This window comes from Festucalex cinctus, chromosome 6, assembly GCF_051991245.1.
Source record: "Festucalex cinctus isolate MCC-2025b chromosome 6, RoL_Fcin_1.0, whole genome shotgun sequence".
NCBI classification, from domain to species: Eukaryota; Metazoa; Chordata; class Actinopteri; order Syngnathiformes; family Syngnathidae; genus Festucalex; species Festucalex cinctus.
Window position 1 is genome coordinate 8,472,230 of NC_135416.1, and position 17,058 is coordinate 8,489,287.

Genomic DNA, 17,058 nt, shown 5'->3' on the forward strand with positions numbered 1-17,058 from the left:
ACAAAACCACAGATTTTAACAGCGGTGTATAGAATTTATATAACAGTGTATCCAGTGAAACAGCAGAGCTCAAACTGTGCCGGGGCTGGCGTTCAGCATCATCATCTTTCTAAACAAACAAATCTGCCTTCTCATTGGCCCACTGTGCTGTTACGTAACGACCGTTTGGACGCTGGATTGGACAAGTGTCCTGCCAATCAAAAACTGATGGAGCGAGGAGGTATGGACGCAGCGAAGACAGCATCTGGAACTGAGCGATGACGTTTCTGTCCGAAGCGACGCTTCTTGCTTAAAAAGAAAAAAGGAAAAAAGAAGGAGCGACAGGAAGAGCAGCCGGCACTATGGTACGTATATTTTGTGTCTCGTGTTTTACGCCTGGCAAGGCGGCGACGTTTTCGCGTAGCGTTTCTTGTCCGGGTTGTTACATTATTACTCGGCATATTAACAGGTGAATACAATCCGACATGGTAGGTACCGTTTAAAAATGTCCACTTTCTTGGACTAATGCGTCCAAACAAGCGTGTGAAACTGAGATGAACGCGTCAGGAAAGCGGTCAAGTGTGCTGTTATTGTTTGTCATGTATTTACAGTACGGCTTTGTGAATCACGCCTTGGAGCTGCTCGTTTTGAGGAATTACGGACCGGAAGTGTGGGAAGACATCAAGTGAGTGTTTATTGTCGTGCTTTTTTATGATTGTTATGCTTATTATTCGCTCGGGTTGGCATATAAAAATGTTTGAGTGGAAGCAGGCAGTGCGCTCAGACGTGCAGGCCCCACTGGACGCTTGCTTTTAATGATTAACAAACAAGAGCAAACCACAGGCTCACACCAGGAAAAATACCATTTTATTGAACATAACTAGTCTTAACAAATTCCTAGGTGACTCCTAATAATGTCACATATTTGTTTAAAACATAATAATGAAAAGTATTATATCATAAGCCTGTTAATTTGGTGAAATTATTTTTGATGTGATGATACATCCGCTTTAAATCTAAACTAAATTGAAAGCATCCATCCATCCATCCATCCATCCATCCATCCATTTTCTTAACCGCTTGCTCATCACAAGGGTCGCGGGGGTGCTGGGGCCTACCCCAGCCGTCTTCGGATATTAGGCGGGGTACACCCTGAACTGGTTGCCAGCCAATCGCAGGGCGCACAGAGACGAACAACCATCCACACTCACAAGCACACCTAGGGACAATTCGGAGCGTCCAATTAACCTGCCAAGCATGTCTTCGGAATGTGGGAGGAGACCGGAGTACCCGGAGAAGACCCACGCATAGGCATGTGGACAACATGCAAACTCTACCCAGGAAGGCCGGAGCCTGGACTCGATCTTGCATCCTCAGTACTGGAAGGCGGACGTGCTAACCACTCATGCACCGCGCCGCCCCCAAATTTTTATGAAAGACCAAAATATTGTAGTGGTATTGATTACAAAAAAAAAAAAAAACGCGAAAAAGTAGAATCTTGCACCGAGAACCTTCGATGGAGGGTAGTTTACTTTATATACCTATATCTTTCATTACATATATATTGTGCTTTATGTTTGATCTTATGCACAGCACTTTGTTACAACTGCGGTTATTTTTGGAAATAGCTCTACAAATAGAGTTGCAGTTTACTATTTTTTTTTGTAGCATTCCGAGTACATAAATTATTAAAGTCAATATAAATAATGGATATTCAATTCATTTTAAACATCATGTGGTCATAAATTATTTGAAGCAACACAAAAAATTGAGGTGCTACTTGGGAGAAGCTTCTTTGAGAGAGCCAAGCCTAAAGAATAGGGGTGTTAAAAAAAATCGATTCGGCAATATATCGCGATACTACATCGCGCGAATCTCGAATCGATTCAATAGGCGGCTGAATCGATTTTTTTTTTTTTTTTTTTTTTTTTAAAGAGCTCAGAATTGTTCATTCGGTAGTCTTACCGATTCAACGTCTTATCATCATTGCCTTTTTTTTTTTTTTTTTTTGTGTGTGAATCGATTTTTAAACTTCCATTTTTAATGGAAAAAAATTCAACAAAACTTCTGACTTCGGGTTAGGATTCACACCTTGAGCATGGAAGAATGTTATATGAACGGAACATTAAGCCTTAACATTTTATTTTAATGCTGTTCAAACATGAAACAGATTACAACCTGTATAAGACTGAAATTTCAGATAAATAAATAATACATTTTCATATAAATCTTACACTCTACAAGCTTACTGATTAGTATTTTCTAAATTTGAATGAAAAAAAAATCGCAACAATCACTTATAAATTCGTATCGGGATTAATCGGTATCGAATCGAATCATGACCTGTGAATCGTGATGCGAATCGAATCGTCAGGTACGAGGCAATTCACACCCCTACTAAAGAAGTAGCTCTCGAAAAAGAGCCAAAATTCCCATGACTAATTTTAGATTTCAAAGGTTAAAAGAAAGTTAAGGTTCAAAGATCGTAGTTGATTTTGATTGACCAAGCATGATACTTATCATTTCAGTGTAATATTATAGTTTGGAGCATTTTGGACTTGTCTGTTTTGAAATAAACTATTATTATGAACTATTTTCTTTGAGTTGGCTGGTTTGGCAATTAAATTATCCCCCGCCTCCAAAAAAAAAAAAAAAAAAAAAAAAAGCTTATTATATAAAATCCAGACGTTTTTGCATTTAAGCTATTCCGTTAAAGATGCCTGTTAATTGTTTTAATTTGTGAAACTTGCAGGCTCTTGCCTTAAAAAAACAAAAAAAAACAATGTGTCTTATTTTGGGTTTAATTGTTGCAAATGTTTAAAAAAAAAAAAACCCAAAGCTGTTTAAAAAAAAAAAAAAAAAAGCTGTGGGAAAACACTGAGGGTTGCTGCAAAGAATGTGCTACAAGTGGCATTTAAATGTGTTGCTCTTGAGCGCCTCCTTTTCTATCGCAGTATAATGTCAACATGACATTTTTTAGCATGCTCCCTCCAATCGCGGCCTGAACCCGCTGCGACCCTAACAGGAAAAAAAAAAAAAAAAGTTGAAGCGAAAGTTAAGAGCAGCAGCTGCCTTGTGTAAATGTTTCCAAAGTTGTTATTCTCCTCGGTGCAGCATATCTCGTTTACAATTTATCACCTTGCTTCTTCTCCCGTTTTTTAAAACTTGGATCAGCTCAATAATTGACAAATTAATCTGGATTTTCCATAGAAAACCTTGTATGGTATGTTTTTTCACCTGCTACAAGCTCTAATGAGCTGGCCACTAGTGCCCACAAATCAAGCTTGTTTTCTCAGTCTAAGCAGAACTAATTACGTCATTACGTTTTCTGTTCGATAATGATGCTGTAGTTACAGCGATGCACATGAGTAACTGCTAATTTAAACCTGATCAAAAGTGCACCTTTTCATGTGTAAAATAAATGAAGACACATGGACCTCTTGTATGACATGAATTTCATCCCCTGCAGGAGGGAAGCGCAACTCGACATCGAGGGTCAGTTCCTTGTTCGAATCATTTACGATGACACCAAGACCTACGATCTTGTCGCCGCTGCCAGCAAAGTTCTCAGTAAGTGTCCCAGTGTGATGCAGACAAACTGTACTTGAAACAAGACATATACACAACACAAAATTTTTTTTTCTAAAAATACAATTATAAATAACTAGGGATGTAACGATATCCAAACGTCACAATATGATATCACGATATGAAGCTCACAATACGATAATTATCACGTGGCTGGCGATATTTAAAAAAGGACACAATATTGTAATAAAAAAAAGCTCATACTTAAAAAAAAAAAAAGCACAATATTGTGCTTTTGTACATAACAGCAATGTTATGTTATTATTATTATTATTATATGTTTTATTATCCATCCATCCATCCATTTTCCTGACCGCTTATTCCTCACAAGGGTCGCGGGGGCTGCTGGAGCCTATCTCAGCTGGCTCTGGGCAGTAGGCGGGGGACACCCTGGACTGGGTGCCAGCCAATCGCAGGGCACACAGAGACGAACAACCATCCACACTCACACGCACACGCACACCCTAGGGACAATTCGGAGCGCCCAATTAACCTGCCATGCATGTCTTTGGAATGTTTTATTATTATTATTATTATTATTATTATTATTATTATTATTGTTATGTTGTTAATGCCACACATTGAGTTCCTCCACATATTGACTTGTTTCACAGGCATATTATGTCCCCCTTCATCTGACAATTAGTGTAGATTTTCAACATAGAAGGGCCAAAACATCTCTAATGAAATTAAATTGCACCATAAAACTACCCACCAGAGGGTGCTAGAACTGCACAAATGGAAATCAACCTGGCTCTTCTAACAGATGTGCTGCATTTAAATATCGTGAACATGACGGCGACGATATTGTGGAAGTTTTAATATCACGATATCACGCTTTTTGTTACATGCCTATAAATAACCAAACAAAATCTTCCCCAATAAAACCATAGCTCCTGTCACCCAACCCTTAACCTGTTAGCAGTTATGAAAGAGGAGAGAGCTGGATTGATTACATTACATTAAAGTATATGTTTTCTGATTTGCATAATTTTACAGTGACGATCAATTAGAGGATGCCTAGTGGGACACATTCTGATCGTTTGTTATTAGACATTTTGAATTAGGTTTGTAAAGTAAATGCAGCTCTTGAAGTGGCTGTCATTACACCACGTGCCTGAGTGTCCTATAAAGACATAATTTTATCATTTAGAGTACATCAACAGTATTTTCTGTGTGGTATTTGTGAAAATGTATTACCACCAACCTTTACACTTTAGTGTAAATTCATCACATGAACCAAGTCAGAATTGGACGACATCACAAGCGAATGCTCCACTGAGGTCTCAATTGTTTGTTTGTTTTTTGCATTCTAGAAATTGATGCAGGAGACATCCTGCAGATGTTCGGAAAGATGTTCTTTGAATTTTGCCAAGAGTCAGGATACGACACCATCTTGCGGGTGCTGGGATCAAACGTTCGCGAATTCCTTCAGGTAAAAATCTGCTTCCGAATTGAGATGTTAGAAAGCCTGCCACAAGCAGGTGGTTGCTGTCCGAGATGGTAAAGAAAGATATTATTCATTAAATAATGAATAATATCTTTAACCGTTGACGATAATACAAGAATGTTTTTTACTTATCCCAACTGACTTTGTCACCAGTCAATCACACAGTGCTGACCAGTAAATCCGTGACTATAATCACTGAATGACTTTGCCGTTCCCGAATATTGGAATACCACTGATTGTTTATGATTTTCTTTTTCCCCTCAGAATTTGGACGCCCTCCACGACCACCTGGGCACCATCTATCCCGGTATGAGGGCTCCCTCGTTCCGTTGCACGGATGCGGAGAAGGGCAGCAATCTTATCCTGCACTACTACTCGGAGCGAGAAGGCCTGCAGGACATCGTGATTGGCATCATTAAAACGGTCGCACAGCAAATCCATGGCACAGAGATCGAGATGAAGGTCTGCATGCAATTTTTTTTTTTGCCCGTATTTTCCTGGATCCTGTCTAAGAGAGAGAGAGTCGATATGATTTGAGGAATGAGCCACAGAAAGGCCAAGGTGTAGAGACAGTTTTTGGAAAATGTCTGCGACAAGGGGGATATTTTTAGACCAAAGAAATAGTCTCTCTCGCTCGGAGTATTTTCAAGATCCATCCATCCATTATGACTCCATTTATTTCAACTATTTTCATCCATCATTTTTTACCCATATATATGCTAATAAGCCAACAATCATAACATGATGGGAACATTCTTCGCCACCATGCTCTCCAACTGCTGCCCCCTAATCATTTTATACAGACAGATCATATATTTTTCAGCATTGTGTGTGTGTGTGTGAGAGTGTAATGAAAGCACAGGGAGAAAAGAAAAAAAAAAAAGGCAGAAGCTCCTAATGCGAGACCCAATCTGGGGAAATATTAGCCACGGTTGCTGTGGAAACAGGGCGCAGAGACGGCAGCATGACGTCAGTGTGCCTTATGCCAACACTGATTAATGTCATCGGCGGCATGTACTTGAGATTAATACATATTGCAATAATATTGTTATTTATTTAAAGACGGCAAGGACAACAAAGTCACATAGATAATTTACTTAGAACCACATTATAGTTTGAATCAGTCATCACTTTATACCAGTTCTATCAAATGTACAGCACGTGGGCAAAATGATTTCCGCAGAATGTAAAACTTAGGGAACTCTTTAGCTGCAATTACTACTTTTTTTTTTTTTTTTTTACCCATTCTCTGCAGTTGAGAGGCTGCATCAAAGCCTTCTGTATGCTCTAACATTAAAAACAAAACAAACAAAAAAAACAAATGTATAAATACGTCCTTGGGATACTTAATACATTTAAAAAAGAACGTATTTAGACGCTTTTGGGAGCAAATTAGTTAATAATAATAATAATAATAATAATAATAATGTAAATGAGATGCTGAGTGGGCTGGATGGATTAAAAAATGGAGCCCCCCAATGGTGTAGCTCCTCAAAAGTACTGAAGCGTAACCACACAAAGGGATACAGAAAAGTGGGTCGGTTCCAGTTGGATATTTTGCTATCATTTACAGTGGAAACACGATAACATTCATACGGAACTGAATTGGTGCGAATGAGGCTCACTCAATTTTGCAACAATATGAAGAAGTTTCATCTTAAACTTTCACTTCAGATGATCCAGCCCAAAAGCGAAGAGTGCGATCACATCAAGTTCCTGATTGAAGAAAAGGATTCGGAGGAAGAGGCCTTCTACGAGGACCTGGACGGCTTCGAGGAGAACGGCACGCAGGAGACGCGCATCAGCCCGTACACTTTTTGCAAGGCCTTCCCCTTTCACCTGATGTTCGACAAAGACTTGATGCTCACGCAGTGCGGCAACGCCATTTACCGAGTGCTGCCTCAGGTCTGCTTGCCATTAAGCCGCAATAATTAATCTTGGGGCGATCGGCCGTTATAGCGCTGACCTTTTGGACAGCTGGATTCTGTACATAATCATTTCTAATCTGGAGTGTCTGAATTATGCATATTTTAATTTTCCCCTGCCTCTCAGCTGCAACCTGGCGCCTGCATCCTCCCGTCGGTTTTCTCCCTGGTCCGCCCGCACATCGACTTCAGCTATCATGGCATTCTTTCCCACATCAACACGGTCTTCGTCTTGCGAAGCAAGGTACAATCGTGTAAGAACTGTCATTGTTGCAACAGTTTTCTAAAAAGTGTCTGCTTACCAAGATTAATCAAATAACTTGAACACTTAAAAGGAAGATAAAGTGCAACGTGTCTACTGTTAAGCAGAACCGGCGTAAACCAGCACATCGACAATCGCCAACACAAAACAGCGTTTAAGCTAATGTAGCATAGCCAACTACTTGGACCATACACTGTAATAAAAAAAGGGGAGTCATATTTACTTGGGGGGAAAAAAATAAAAAAATAAAAAAGCTATGTAAGCGTTGAGGAACGAACTTCAGCTTGGGAGACAGACATGCTACTACATGAGCCATGCCACTCTTGCTGTTTGTCACTATACTGCTTGGTGGCAAAATGGAACCAAAACCGGTCTTGACTCCAGCGATATACTAACATAGAGAAGGACTGGCATGGCTCAGGTGGTAGAGTGGCTGTCACCCAATCTGAAGGCCATGAGTTCTTTCCTCGATGCTTATATAGCTTTAAAAAAAACAACAACAAAAAAAAACTTCTAAAACGTACTCAAAACTCTCCTTGTAAAAGTTACTTAGAATTTCTGAGGGAATATTTTTATATAATTCCCCCACAAGCAGCCAAGGCTCGAGCACAGCCACTTGTGCACTTTCAAAAGCTTTATTGAACAAACGGCAACAAAAATACACACGTAATAAACATTCACAACTGACACCTATACTGGCAAACAGTTAGCCAGTTAACAGTCAGCCGCTAACCTGAGCGCACAACAGCCAACTCTAATTTCATTCGCTGATGCACTACAAGTGGACAAAAATAATACGTGCACATCACATGCTTGTTATTGGCAGCCTGTTTAGCGATGAAATTAGCCAGAATTAAATGCACCTTTTTCAACTTAACAACAAAAGGCTTGTTCTAGACCCAATTTGGTATGATTGACAACAGTCAGTACACTCCAAATTTGAGATCCAATCTTCAGTGTGTTACCCTAATTATCAGAAATGAAAAATCTCAACTTGAAGTCTATCTTAAGAAGAAATAATTTGACTTGTCTGGCAGTGCATTTCCCCCAAAAAAGAAAGAAGCTTTTTAATTCAGAAATAAAAAAGCGAGGTGAAGTTGCACCCCGCTTTGAGAGGAACATTCAATGAAATATTCATAAAGGTGGTGTAACCCTGGCAGGAGGGTCTGCTAAATGTGGAGACGGTGGAGAACGAGGACGAGCTGACAGGGGTGGAGATCAGCTGTCTGCGGTTAAAAGGGCAGATGATTTATTTGCCCGAAGCCGAGAACATCCTCTTTCTTTGCTCACCCAGGTAAGTTAACACTGTACCTCAGCGTTCACAACTCATTTTTGTTTTCCTATATTTGTCATTGATTTTTTTTTTCCCCAAACAATCAAAATGTGTGCAAGCCCACGTCCACATAATGAAACCTGCAAATACTCTCGTCAACTCTTGCCGGCCTTTTTCAAAGCATTTTTATTGGAGATATTGGAAATAGGAGAGCAGTGTTCAAAAAAGCTCGTCCTCGCAGATCGAAGACAATTTTACAGCAGGGAAGAATGAGACTAAAACAGAGGGCAGAGAAGATTCACTCACGCACACCCGCTCAGATCTTGCACAAAAATAGCATCAGAGCCTAGCAGAAAATTAGACCTCTCTAAAGTACCTTAGAGGTCTTTTTTTTTCGGCCCTGATAAACTACCCCAAGAATTCTGTGCCCGTCCCACACAAATGTAACTAAACAACAACAATATAACTCAACCATCACCACATTCTGTCTCCTTTTTTTTTTTTTTTTTTTCCCCCAAAAGTGTAATGAACCTGGACGACCTGACGCGAAGGGGCCTGTACCTGAGCGACATCCCGCTGCACGACGCCACGCGTGACCTGGTGCTGCTGGGCGAGCAGTTTCGCGAGGAGTACAAGCTGACCCAGGAGCTGGAGATCCTCACCGACCGCCTGCAGCACACACTCCGAGCCCTGGAGGATGAGAAGAAAAAGACGGACAGGTTAGACTATTTTTATTTTTTTAAATTAAATATGTACTTAAATTCTGTGAACAATAATAATACATTACAATACATTCATAAACATGCTACCAATGGCCAGAACTAATGTCTAGTCACACAACATGCAAAGAGTTAACAGCCAGCCAAACTCTACACTGCCATTTGCTGACACCCACCTCACGCACCAGACCAAAACTATAATCAGAGTCACAGATGCTACAGTAGAACATGAGGCTAGTTATCTTAAGTGTACCTCACATTTATGTTACAGTTTAACAATGTAACATCAAGTTTTAGTCGATTAATTGGTGTGATAATTAGTATACAGTGTTTCCTCGTTTAATCGTTACGTTCCAAACACGACTCGCCATAATGGAAATTTGCGTTATTATTTATTTATTTATTTATTTTTAATTCCATTAATTATATATATTTTTTCATTTATTATATGTGTTTTCGTTTTGGCATGATTTTTACATTAAAAGCTTTTTTTTTTTATTTACTTATTAAAGTATAAAGCACAATATATATATATATATATATCTTTTCATTTGGTATATATGTTTTTCGTTTGGGTATGATTTTTAGTTTTTTATGAATGCTTTTTCATTCATTTTTTTCTCTCTCTCATTTACAGTCATTTTTTACCCATTAAAAGTATGTTTTTTTGTTGTTTTGTTTTTACTTGCTAAACAGCACTGAGCACAGTATACATTGTCTGTCTCCGGAATGCAATGTCGTGGTCTTGTCGAAACGAATCCGCGGATGCCCATATGTCCCCGGTCGGACGTAAGGTTCGAGAGATACGGCTGCACAAAAACCAAAAAAATAAACAAACCAAAAAGCATGTTGTAAAAAAAAAAAGAAGAAGAAAAAAAAAAACACGCTGTAAAAAAATCCACTAACAGCGAGGTCGCGAAAGATTACCCACGATAAACGAGGGAACACTTTAATACTAAACTATAAATATTTGATAGCTGCGACGCTAGAAAGATTAGAAGTGCCTTTAACATGACACAAAAGGGAAACGCTATTATTTGCCCTTCAAATGATTCCCACAAATATTTGACTGCAGCAAATGAACAACACAAGAAACAACAAAAAAACTAGAGCACATGAGTACTCCCCCAAAGGCTGAACTAAAATCAGCTACATTGTCACAAATACCCACCTCCTGTCCGTTTGAATTTTGATATTAATACTTTAATCAGTAGGAAATTAGGAACATATATGTTTAAGGTTGATTTTGTTATCCTTAGTTACAAATAAAACATTTTATGAGGAAGCAAAACAAATCCTTAGTACATGCTTTTAATATATCATTTTGTGTTTTTTAGCCCTTTTAACTGTTATTTTGTCCAAAGGACATCTTTTAAACACAAATCCATGCCACTCAGTCCTGCTGAAGTGCCGGCAAGGTGAGAATCTATTGATTCTCAGTGAGTCTGACCTTCCATTCACGGCTTGGCGTTATTCAGTTGGCAGGTGGTGAGCAGCACTTATTGACTTTAAGAGAACAAAATACTTGTCGGTGCTGGAATGTATGAACAAAACCTGAATTGTGTGATATTGAGAAACAAATGTTTCTGTTTCGTATTGTGCCAGCAGATCTTTTATTTTACACTTGTTAAAATGTTGCTGAAATCGTTGCATGTATAGCTGAAGATTTTATGATGGCAACAGATTTAAACCTGAAGAGATTAATTCAATTAGAATGGATCCACTTAAAACAAACAATGACATTAGAGAAATTAGACTTTGAAAGCACCACTTTGTAGATTTCTTTGCATGCTTGAAAGCTTTGAACAAGCCTCCATGATCTAAGTGGTTGCCATAGAAACACCACCTTTTCATCCAAATGCAGCCAGCATGTCGAACTGACCGAAAGATGGTGGGTGAGCGGATAAAAGCGCCCATCCCAAAAAAAGACAGCGCCCAATCTTCAAACATATTTCACCTCATTTCACCTCCATTTGTATTTTTTTTAAGATTGCTGTACTCCGTCCTGCCGCCGTCTGTCGCCAACGAACTAAGACACAAGCGGCCCGTCCCGGCCAAACGCTACGACAACGTCACCATTCTTTTCAGCGGCATCGTGGGCTTCAACGCCTTCTGCAGCAAGCACGCCTCCGCCGAGGGCGCCATCAAGATCGTCAACCTGCTCAACGACGTTTACACCCGATTCGACATCTTGACCGATTCGCGAAAGAACCCTTACGTCTACAAGGTTGGGAATTCACTCGTTGAAATAGGATTTTGTTTTTCTTAAAAAAAATAAAAATAAAAATAACGTAGGATTTTGGTCAGGATTATTCTCTAGATTTTATTCTTTAAGATTTTGATTTTTTTTTCTTGAAATAATTTGACTTCCTTCTCTTAAAGGGATACTTGACTCATTGAGCCATTTTCAGCATTAAAATGTTATTTTTTTTTTTTATAGTCATAAAATTCACCTTTTTTCTTGTAATATTTTTGTGAGACTGACTTTGTATGATGACTTTATTTTCACATTTTATTAATGAACAAGATTTAGACAATTTTCACCAATTCTGACATTTTTTTGTACATTTTATTCTCATATGATTTACTTTTTTTTTCTTGATAAAAAAAAATACTCGTAAATTTTTACTTTCATTAATTTTTTTTTATTTTATTCTTGAAAAAATACAATTTTAATGCCATATGATTAGGTTATTTCGCACCAAAACATGCAACTTTATTCTTGAAATACTACATCTCTTTTCATAAAAAAAAAAATCAAAAATGTTGTTTTTTAATTTGAATAATCTGACTTTATTCTCAAATGATCAACCCCCAAACCCCCGAAAAAATACAACTTTGTCGTAATAAAACTGCGACTTGTGTTTCAAATTGAGACAATGTACTTTTTTGGGGGGAAAACTCACACTTTTGCATCTTTTTTTTTTCTAAAGGAAATTCAAATTCTCAGAAGAGAATCTGTTGTATTATTATTATTATTATTATTATTTTCAGTGTTGCTTTTTCTTGTGTTTGAAAGCAGCAGTGACCCTGTGGTGCAAAAAGGTGACGTAATGACCCTGATTGCGTGCTGGCAAACGACTATTTATAGTGGTCGACTTTGAGTGTTTCGCCAGTGGACCAGTAGTACGAATTTCTAAACAACACCGAGCGGCTTTCGAGAGCGAGCGCAGCGCTTTATGGGCCTCTTGTGGCAGATTTACACTGCAGGCTTTCAGACAAGAATGCTCTTGAAGGAGTCAAGCAGACCCCAGCCACTACCAGCTAAGCCTCCATTGGCTTCAGGCACTGGGTCACCAAAAGAAGTAATATTTACTCTACGACCTGAATGGCTTGGTGGTCCCGCCGCTTGAGCTGGCCCCCACCTCAACGTCTCAAAACTGATGTAAAGTGTTTATCAGCGGGTTTATTTTTGGCTGCTCTGTGTATTTAAAGACATTAAAATCCTTCAGTGGGCTCACGCGGTGCACTTTTCAAATAAAGCAAACGGTCTCACCGGAAGCTATGGAATCTTTTCTACGCAGGTGGAGACGGTGGGCGACAAGTACATGACGGTGAGCGGCCTGCCTGAGCCGTGCACGCACCACGCCAAGTCCATCTGCCACCTGGCGCTCGACATGCTGGAGATCGCCGGGCAAGTCAAAGTGGACGACGAGCCCGTACAGGTGGGATTTCCACACTTAGACAGGTGTCTCGCAATACATTTCAATATTGTAGAAAACTTTTATTTCATTCTTTGGTTCTAAAGTGTGTTTGGTGTGTCAATATTAGCCGTTTTATTATAGTAATAAAAACCCTAATAAATCAAATGTCTATGGTGCTTAAACAGTGAAAAATAGTTATTAACATCTGTGCACAGAAAAAGACAGGTAACACAAACAAACAACAAACAAACCTTGTTGTAGTGGGGTTGGCAAAACAATCCCTCTGTGGAAGCTAGAAGGATGAAGCTGGTCCCAGCGAGCAAATGTTAACCGTACTGAGAGAGGTGAAAGGTCACTCGGTTCCACCTTCGGCAACAGTATTTTAATATTTCTGCATAAATCAACTTCCTTTTATCGCATTTTAGCACGTCTTTCACTCATGCGACTTCGCAGCATTGTTTAAATTGGATACCGGTAGCCCAAAATGGCCGCCACACCCCATTGCAGTATGGGATGTGGGGGCCATTTTATTTGAATGTGAAAGATAAGATGCACATCGATTTGCTAGTAAGCAGTGTTTTATTTACTAATCATAGAAAAGGGATTAATTTAACATCTTTTTTTATTTTTAATATTTGCAGACTTTCTGTGTTTAAATGTACTGTTGGTGATTGTTATTCTATCGACTGCAGAACATAGGCCCTACCTGCTTTAAGAAAAGCTTATTTCGGCCACACACTGACAAGTGGAGTCTCAGAGCAAAAAAAAAAAAAAGAAACACTCAAATCATCTCACTCTCCCTGAGCTAAAAATAGATTCTCATTCAACTCACACACAAGAGCGCCTTCACGCTCCGAAGACCGCCACAGTGCCAACCGCTTGACTGGGAAATAGTCTGCAGATTGCTTACAAGTACTTCTTCTGTAGCTGTTATGGAAACGATGTTGTTGTTTTTTTTTTGCAGATTACCATCGGGATCCACACGGGAGAGGTGGTGACCGGGGTGATCGGCCAGAGGATGCCTCGGTACTGCCTCTTCGGCAACACGGTCAACCTCACCAGCCGCACGGAAACCACTGGCGAAAAGGGCAAAATCAACGTTTCAGAGTATACTTACAGGTGAGAAAAGGCCCAGTCCTGTTTGTTGTGGAATTCCCTTGATTGATGATGGATGACTAGTGGGCAAATTATTTACCTAGCAAAAACGTTAAAAAAGAAAAACTAAATTCTGTGTTCATTGTCGATGGCAAAGAATTGAACAAGCCAAAAACAAACCTCTACTGTTGTTCCAGGTGCCTGCAGTCTGCAGAGAACGCGGATCCTCAGTTCCACTTGGCCTACCGAGGTCCCGTTACCATGAAGGGGAAGAAGGAACCAATGAAGGTGTGGTTCCTGTCCAGACAGGAAGTCCACTAACACACCCTCCTTGATATTCAATACTTAATACATCAAATGGATTGAGTAGAATCAAATAGCAAGGTTTTGATATGATGCAAATGTTTCTTATATAAAATTGTGCCATTGTGCTTCACCACACATATAGTACAGTCTGCATCTATTTTAGTATACTAATGTAGATTAGCTTGAGCGATAACAGTTGTATTGTATTTGTCTCGCACTTTTCACAGGCCAAATGCACTCATAATGGAATATAGAATGAAATTCAAGTTAGTTAGATTTAATTAAAAAAAAATGTTTAAGTAAAAAGAAAACTATATATTATAAAAAGTTCATTCTAAGTAGGCTAAAGTGGATATTTTTTTCTCCCTAGGTTAGTGTGAAATATTCAAGTCTTAATAAATATGCTTTGGTCCTCATTCTAAGTGGACATTTTATAGTTGATATTTTTGTTTTCCTTTATGTGTATGTATGTGTCAGTTCGCACTTTCTGAAGCACTTCCACTATGTACAGTGTTTGGGCTGAATTTGTGTAAATGCTCACCAAAATGACGGCTTTTCAAATCTTAATGGGGCAGCACGTTGGAGAAGTGGTCGGCACATGGTTCGAATTTAGGCTGTGTCGAGTTTGATTTTTCTCCCCGTGCTTGTTTGAGTTGTCTCTGCTTTTTCTGCTTCCTCCGACCAATCTAGGTTGTACCCTGCTCCTTGCCCAAGGCCAGATAGGTTATAAATAAAGGGACGAATAATGTTAGTGTACCTAATAAAATCGAACACAAGTTTACTACTACTGCAGTGTTAATGCACACGTACCTATTAGAGACATATTTATTGTTTATTATGTCATATTTTCCTGTACTATTGTAACTTTTGGAAAACGCTCCAAATAAAATATTTTTAACTCATCTCTCATGAGTGCAAATTGTATCATTAACAAAGTTAGGATTAGACCACGTTAGTACATGAGTAACTTTAAGTTAACACTGTAAAACGCCATAGTAACAACATGCATTTCTGCACAAACTAGTACCTTTAGTTGAGTAGAAACAGCAATTGTGGTTATGTAACGTGTCTCTGGCTCCCTCTAGTGTCTGTAAAAGAGGACAACCCTGTGGGAAATTGCTCAATGATTGTAACACTTTAAAACATATATATTTAATTCATATAGAATTCGTATCCCAAGCAAGCCATGTATTGATTTGAAAGTATCCTGGGTTAAAGGTAACATCAATAGGAAGGAAATGTCAGCATTATTTCCATTTTTAGCTGCTGCGCTCATCATAATGACCAAGAGGTACTTTAAGTGTTTGTTATCTCAGTCCTGATAACATCTTCTGATTGTGTACCAAAGACACACACTTCTACGTGGTAATAAAAGACACTTTAATGACTGAAAAAGATAGCAAAGTGAATGAGGTGAAGCATGCAAATGGACCGAAATGATACCTGCATGAAACAAAAAGGTAGAGAGCCAAGTGTGCTGTGATGTAAGAAAAATAGAATTCAACCAGTTGAATGCACTACAAAGACAAGATATGTAATGTTCAAACTGATAAACTTTACTATTTTTGCAATGGGGTCCAAGAAAAGCTGGGACAAAGTGGCATGTTTTTGGAACTGAGGTCTTTGTTGTCGTATTTGATGCTTTATAATGTACCACAAATTTTGGAGACAGGTCTGGACTGCTGGCAGGCCACTCTAGTACCTGCACTCTTGGTGTTGTTGATATATTGTTTTCACTGGTTGAGTTTTAATTAGCATTTGTTGATGTCGCGGCAAACTCTGTTCACTGACAATGGTTGTCTCAGTTGTTCCTGAGTCCATGTGGCAATAACCTTTACACAATGACGCCAGTTTTTAATGCAGTGGCACCTGAGGGATCAAAGGTCATGGGCATTCAATGTTGGCTTTCGGCTTTGCAGCTTACATGAGCATATTTCTGCATATTCTCTAAATCTTTTTGTGCTAACCTAGAAATTATAATAAAGAAAAACATAGCATTGTCTTGGGATTTTCAGCAACACACGCTCACAGGCCACTACATTAGGAACACCTGATAAACGTAGAGCCAATACAAAAGAGCTGTAATTTACTTTCCAAAGATAACAATGAGCATCTCATTAGATTGTACGGGTGTGTTATTGTGTTAAAGATTATCTCCCTGGATTTGTCAATGAGGTGACAGTAGAAAGGTCTGACGAGGGAGATAACGGGGAGAAACACGGAGGTGCCAGTGAAGGTCAACGTGAATATTGTCGTACAGTGCTGGTTCGAAAGTAACCTAAATTGGGTGGAATAGATAACCCAGCACTGGGTCCAAAAGGGACTGAGCCCATCCTGGATTATTTTTACCCGGCACATTTGGTGATGCAAACTCTGCAATGCAGTGTTTGTTTATCTTTCCAATTCTTATTGACACATGACTGCACTTTTGTGCGTGTGTGTATGTCCTATATCAACGGTCTCCTGTATGAAGATGAAAGTCGAAGGTATCAGTGGAGTGTCGTTATCACCGTGACTGCAATTACAGGCCATCATGTCATCATATCTCTACGCAGTGATAAGCGGCACTTTCCCACTATTGACCCCCTTCCATGTTAATCCGCAGTGAACGTGGTTCACATTAGGACATTCTTACAACAACTGAGAATTTGATTAGGCTAACTGCAGTTTGTCATTTTCAAGTAAAACGCAGAAATGAATGAAAAGAAATGTTTCAGATGACGACTTGTGTAAATCATGCTTTAGTTCAGCACTTTGCCTGATTCATCAGCGCAATACGGTGCCAACTCACCTTTCCAAGATGGCCGCACCAATGAC

At 39.2% G+C, this 17,058-nt stretch overlaps 1 protein-coding gene across 1 annotated transcript; it reads left to right on the forward strand.

The window, feature by feature from the left end:
• Positions 1-187: 187 nt before the first annotated feature.
• On the forward strand, positions 188-15,143 carry gucy1b1 (guanylate cyclase 1 soluble subunit beta 1). Its single transcript, XM_077524030.1, has 13 exons — positions 188-344; positions 591-664; positions 3,449-3,549; positions 4,884-5,002; positions 5,282-5,479; positions 6,692-6,922; positions 7,070-7,186; positions 8,365-8,498; positions 8,999-9,196; positions 11,186-11,423; positions 12,721-12,861; positions 13,805-13,959; positions 14,133-15,143. The coding sequence occupies exons 1-13, from the start codon at positions 342-344 to the stop codon at positions 14,254-14,256; spliced, it is 1,833 nt and encodes a 610-aa protein (XP_077380156.1). The 5' UTR covers positions 188-341; the 3' UTR covers positions 14,257-15,143.
• Positions 15,144-17,058: the final 1,915 nt, after the last annotated feature.

Bases quoted from the DNA above. Each gene is read 5' to 3' on its own strand.
- gucy1b1 (XM_077524030.1), top strand. The intron at 5,003-5,281 runs GTAAAAATCTGC...TTTTCCCCTCAG, and splicing joins ACGTTCGCGAATTCCTTCAG to AATTTGGACGCCCTCCACGA. The intron at 6,923-7,069 runs GTCTGCTTGCCA...CCTGCCTCTCAG, and splicing joins TTTACCGAGTGCTGCCTCAG to CTGCAACCTGGCGCCTGCAT.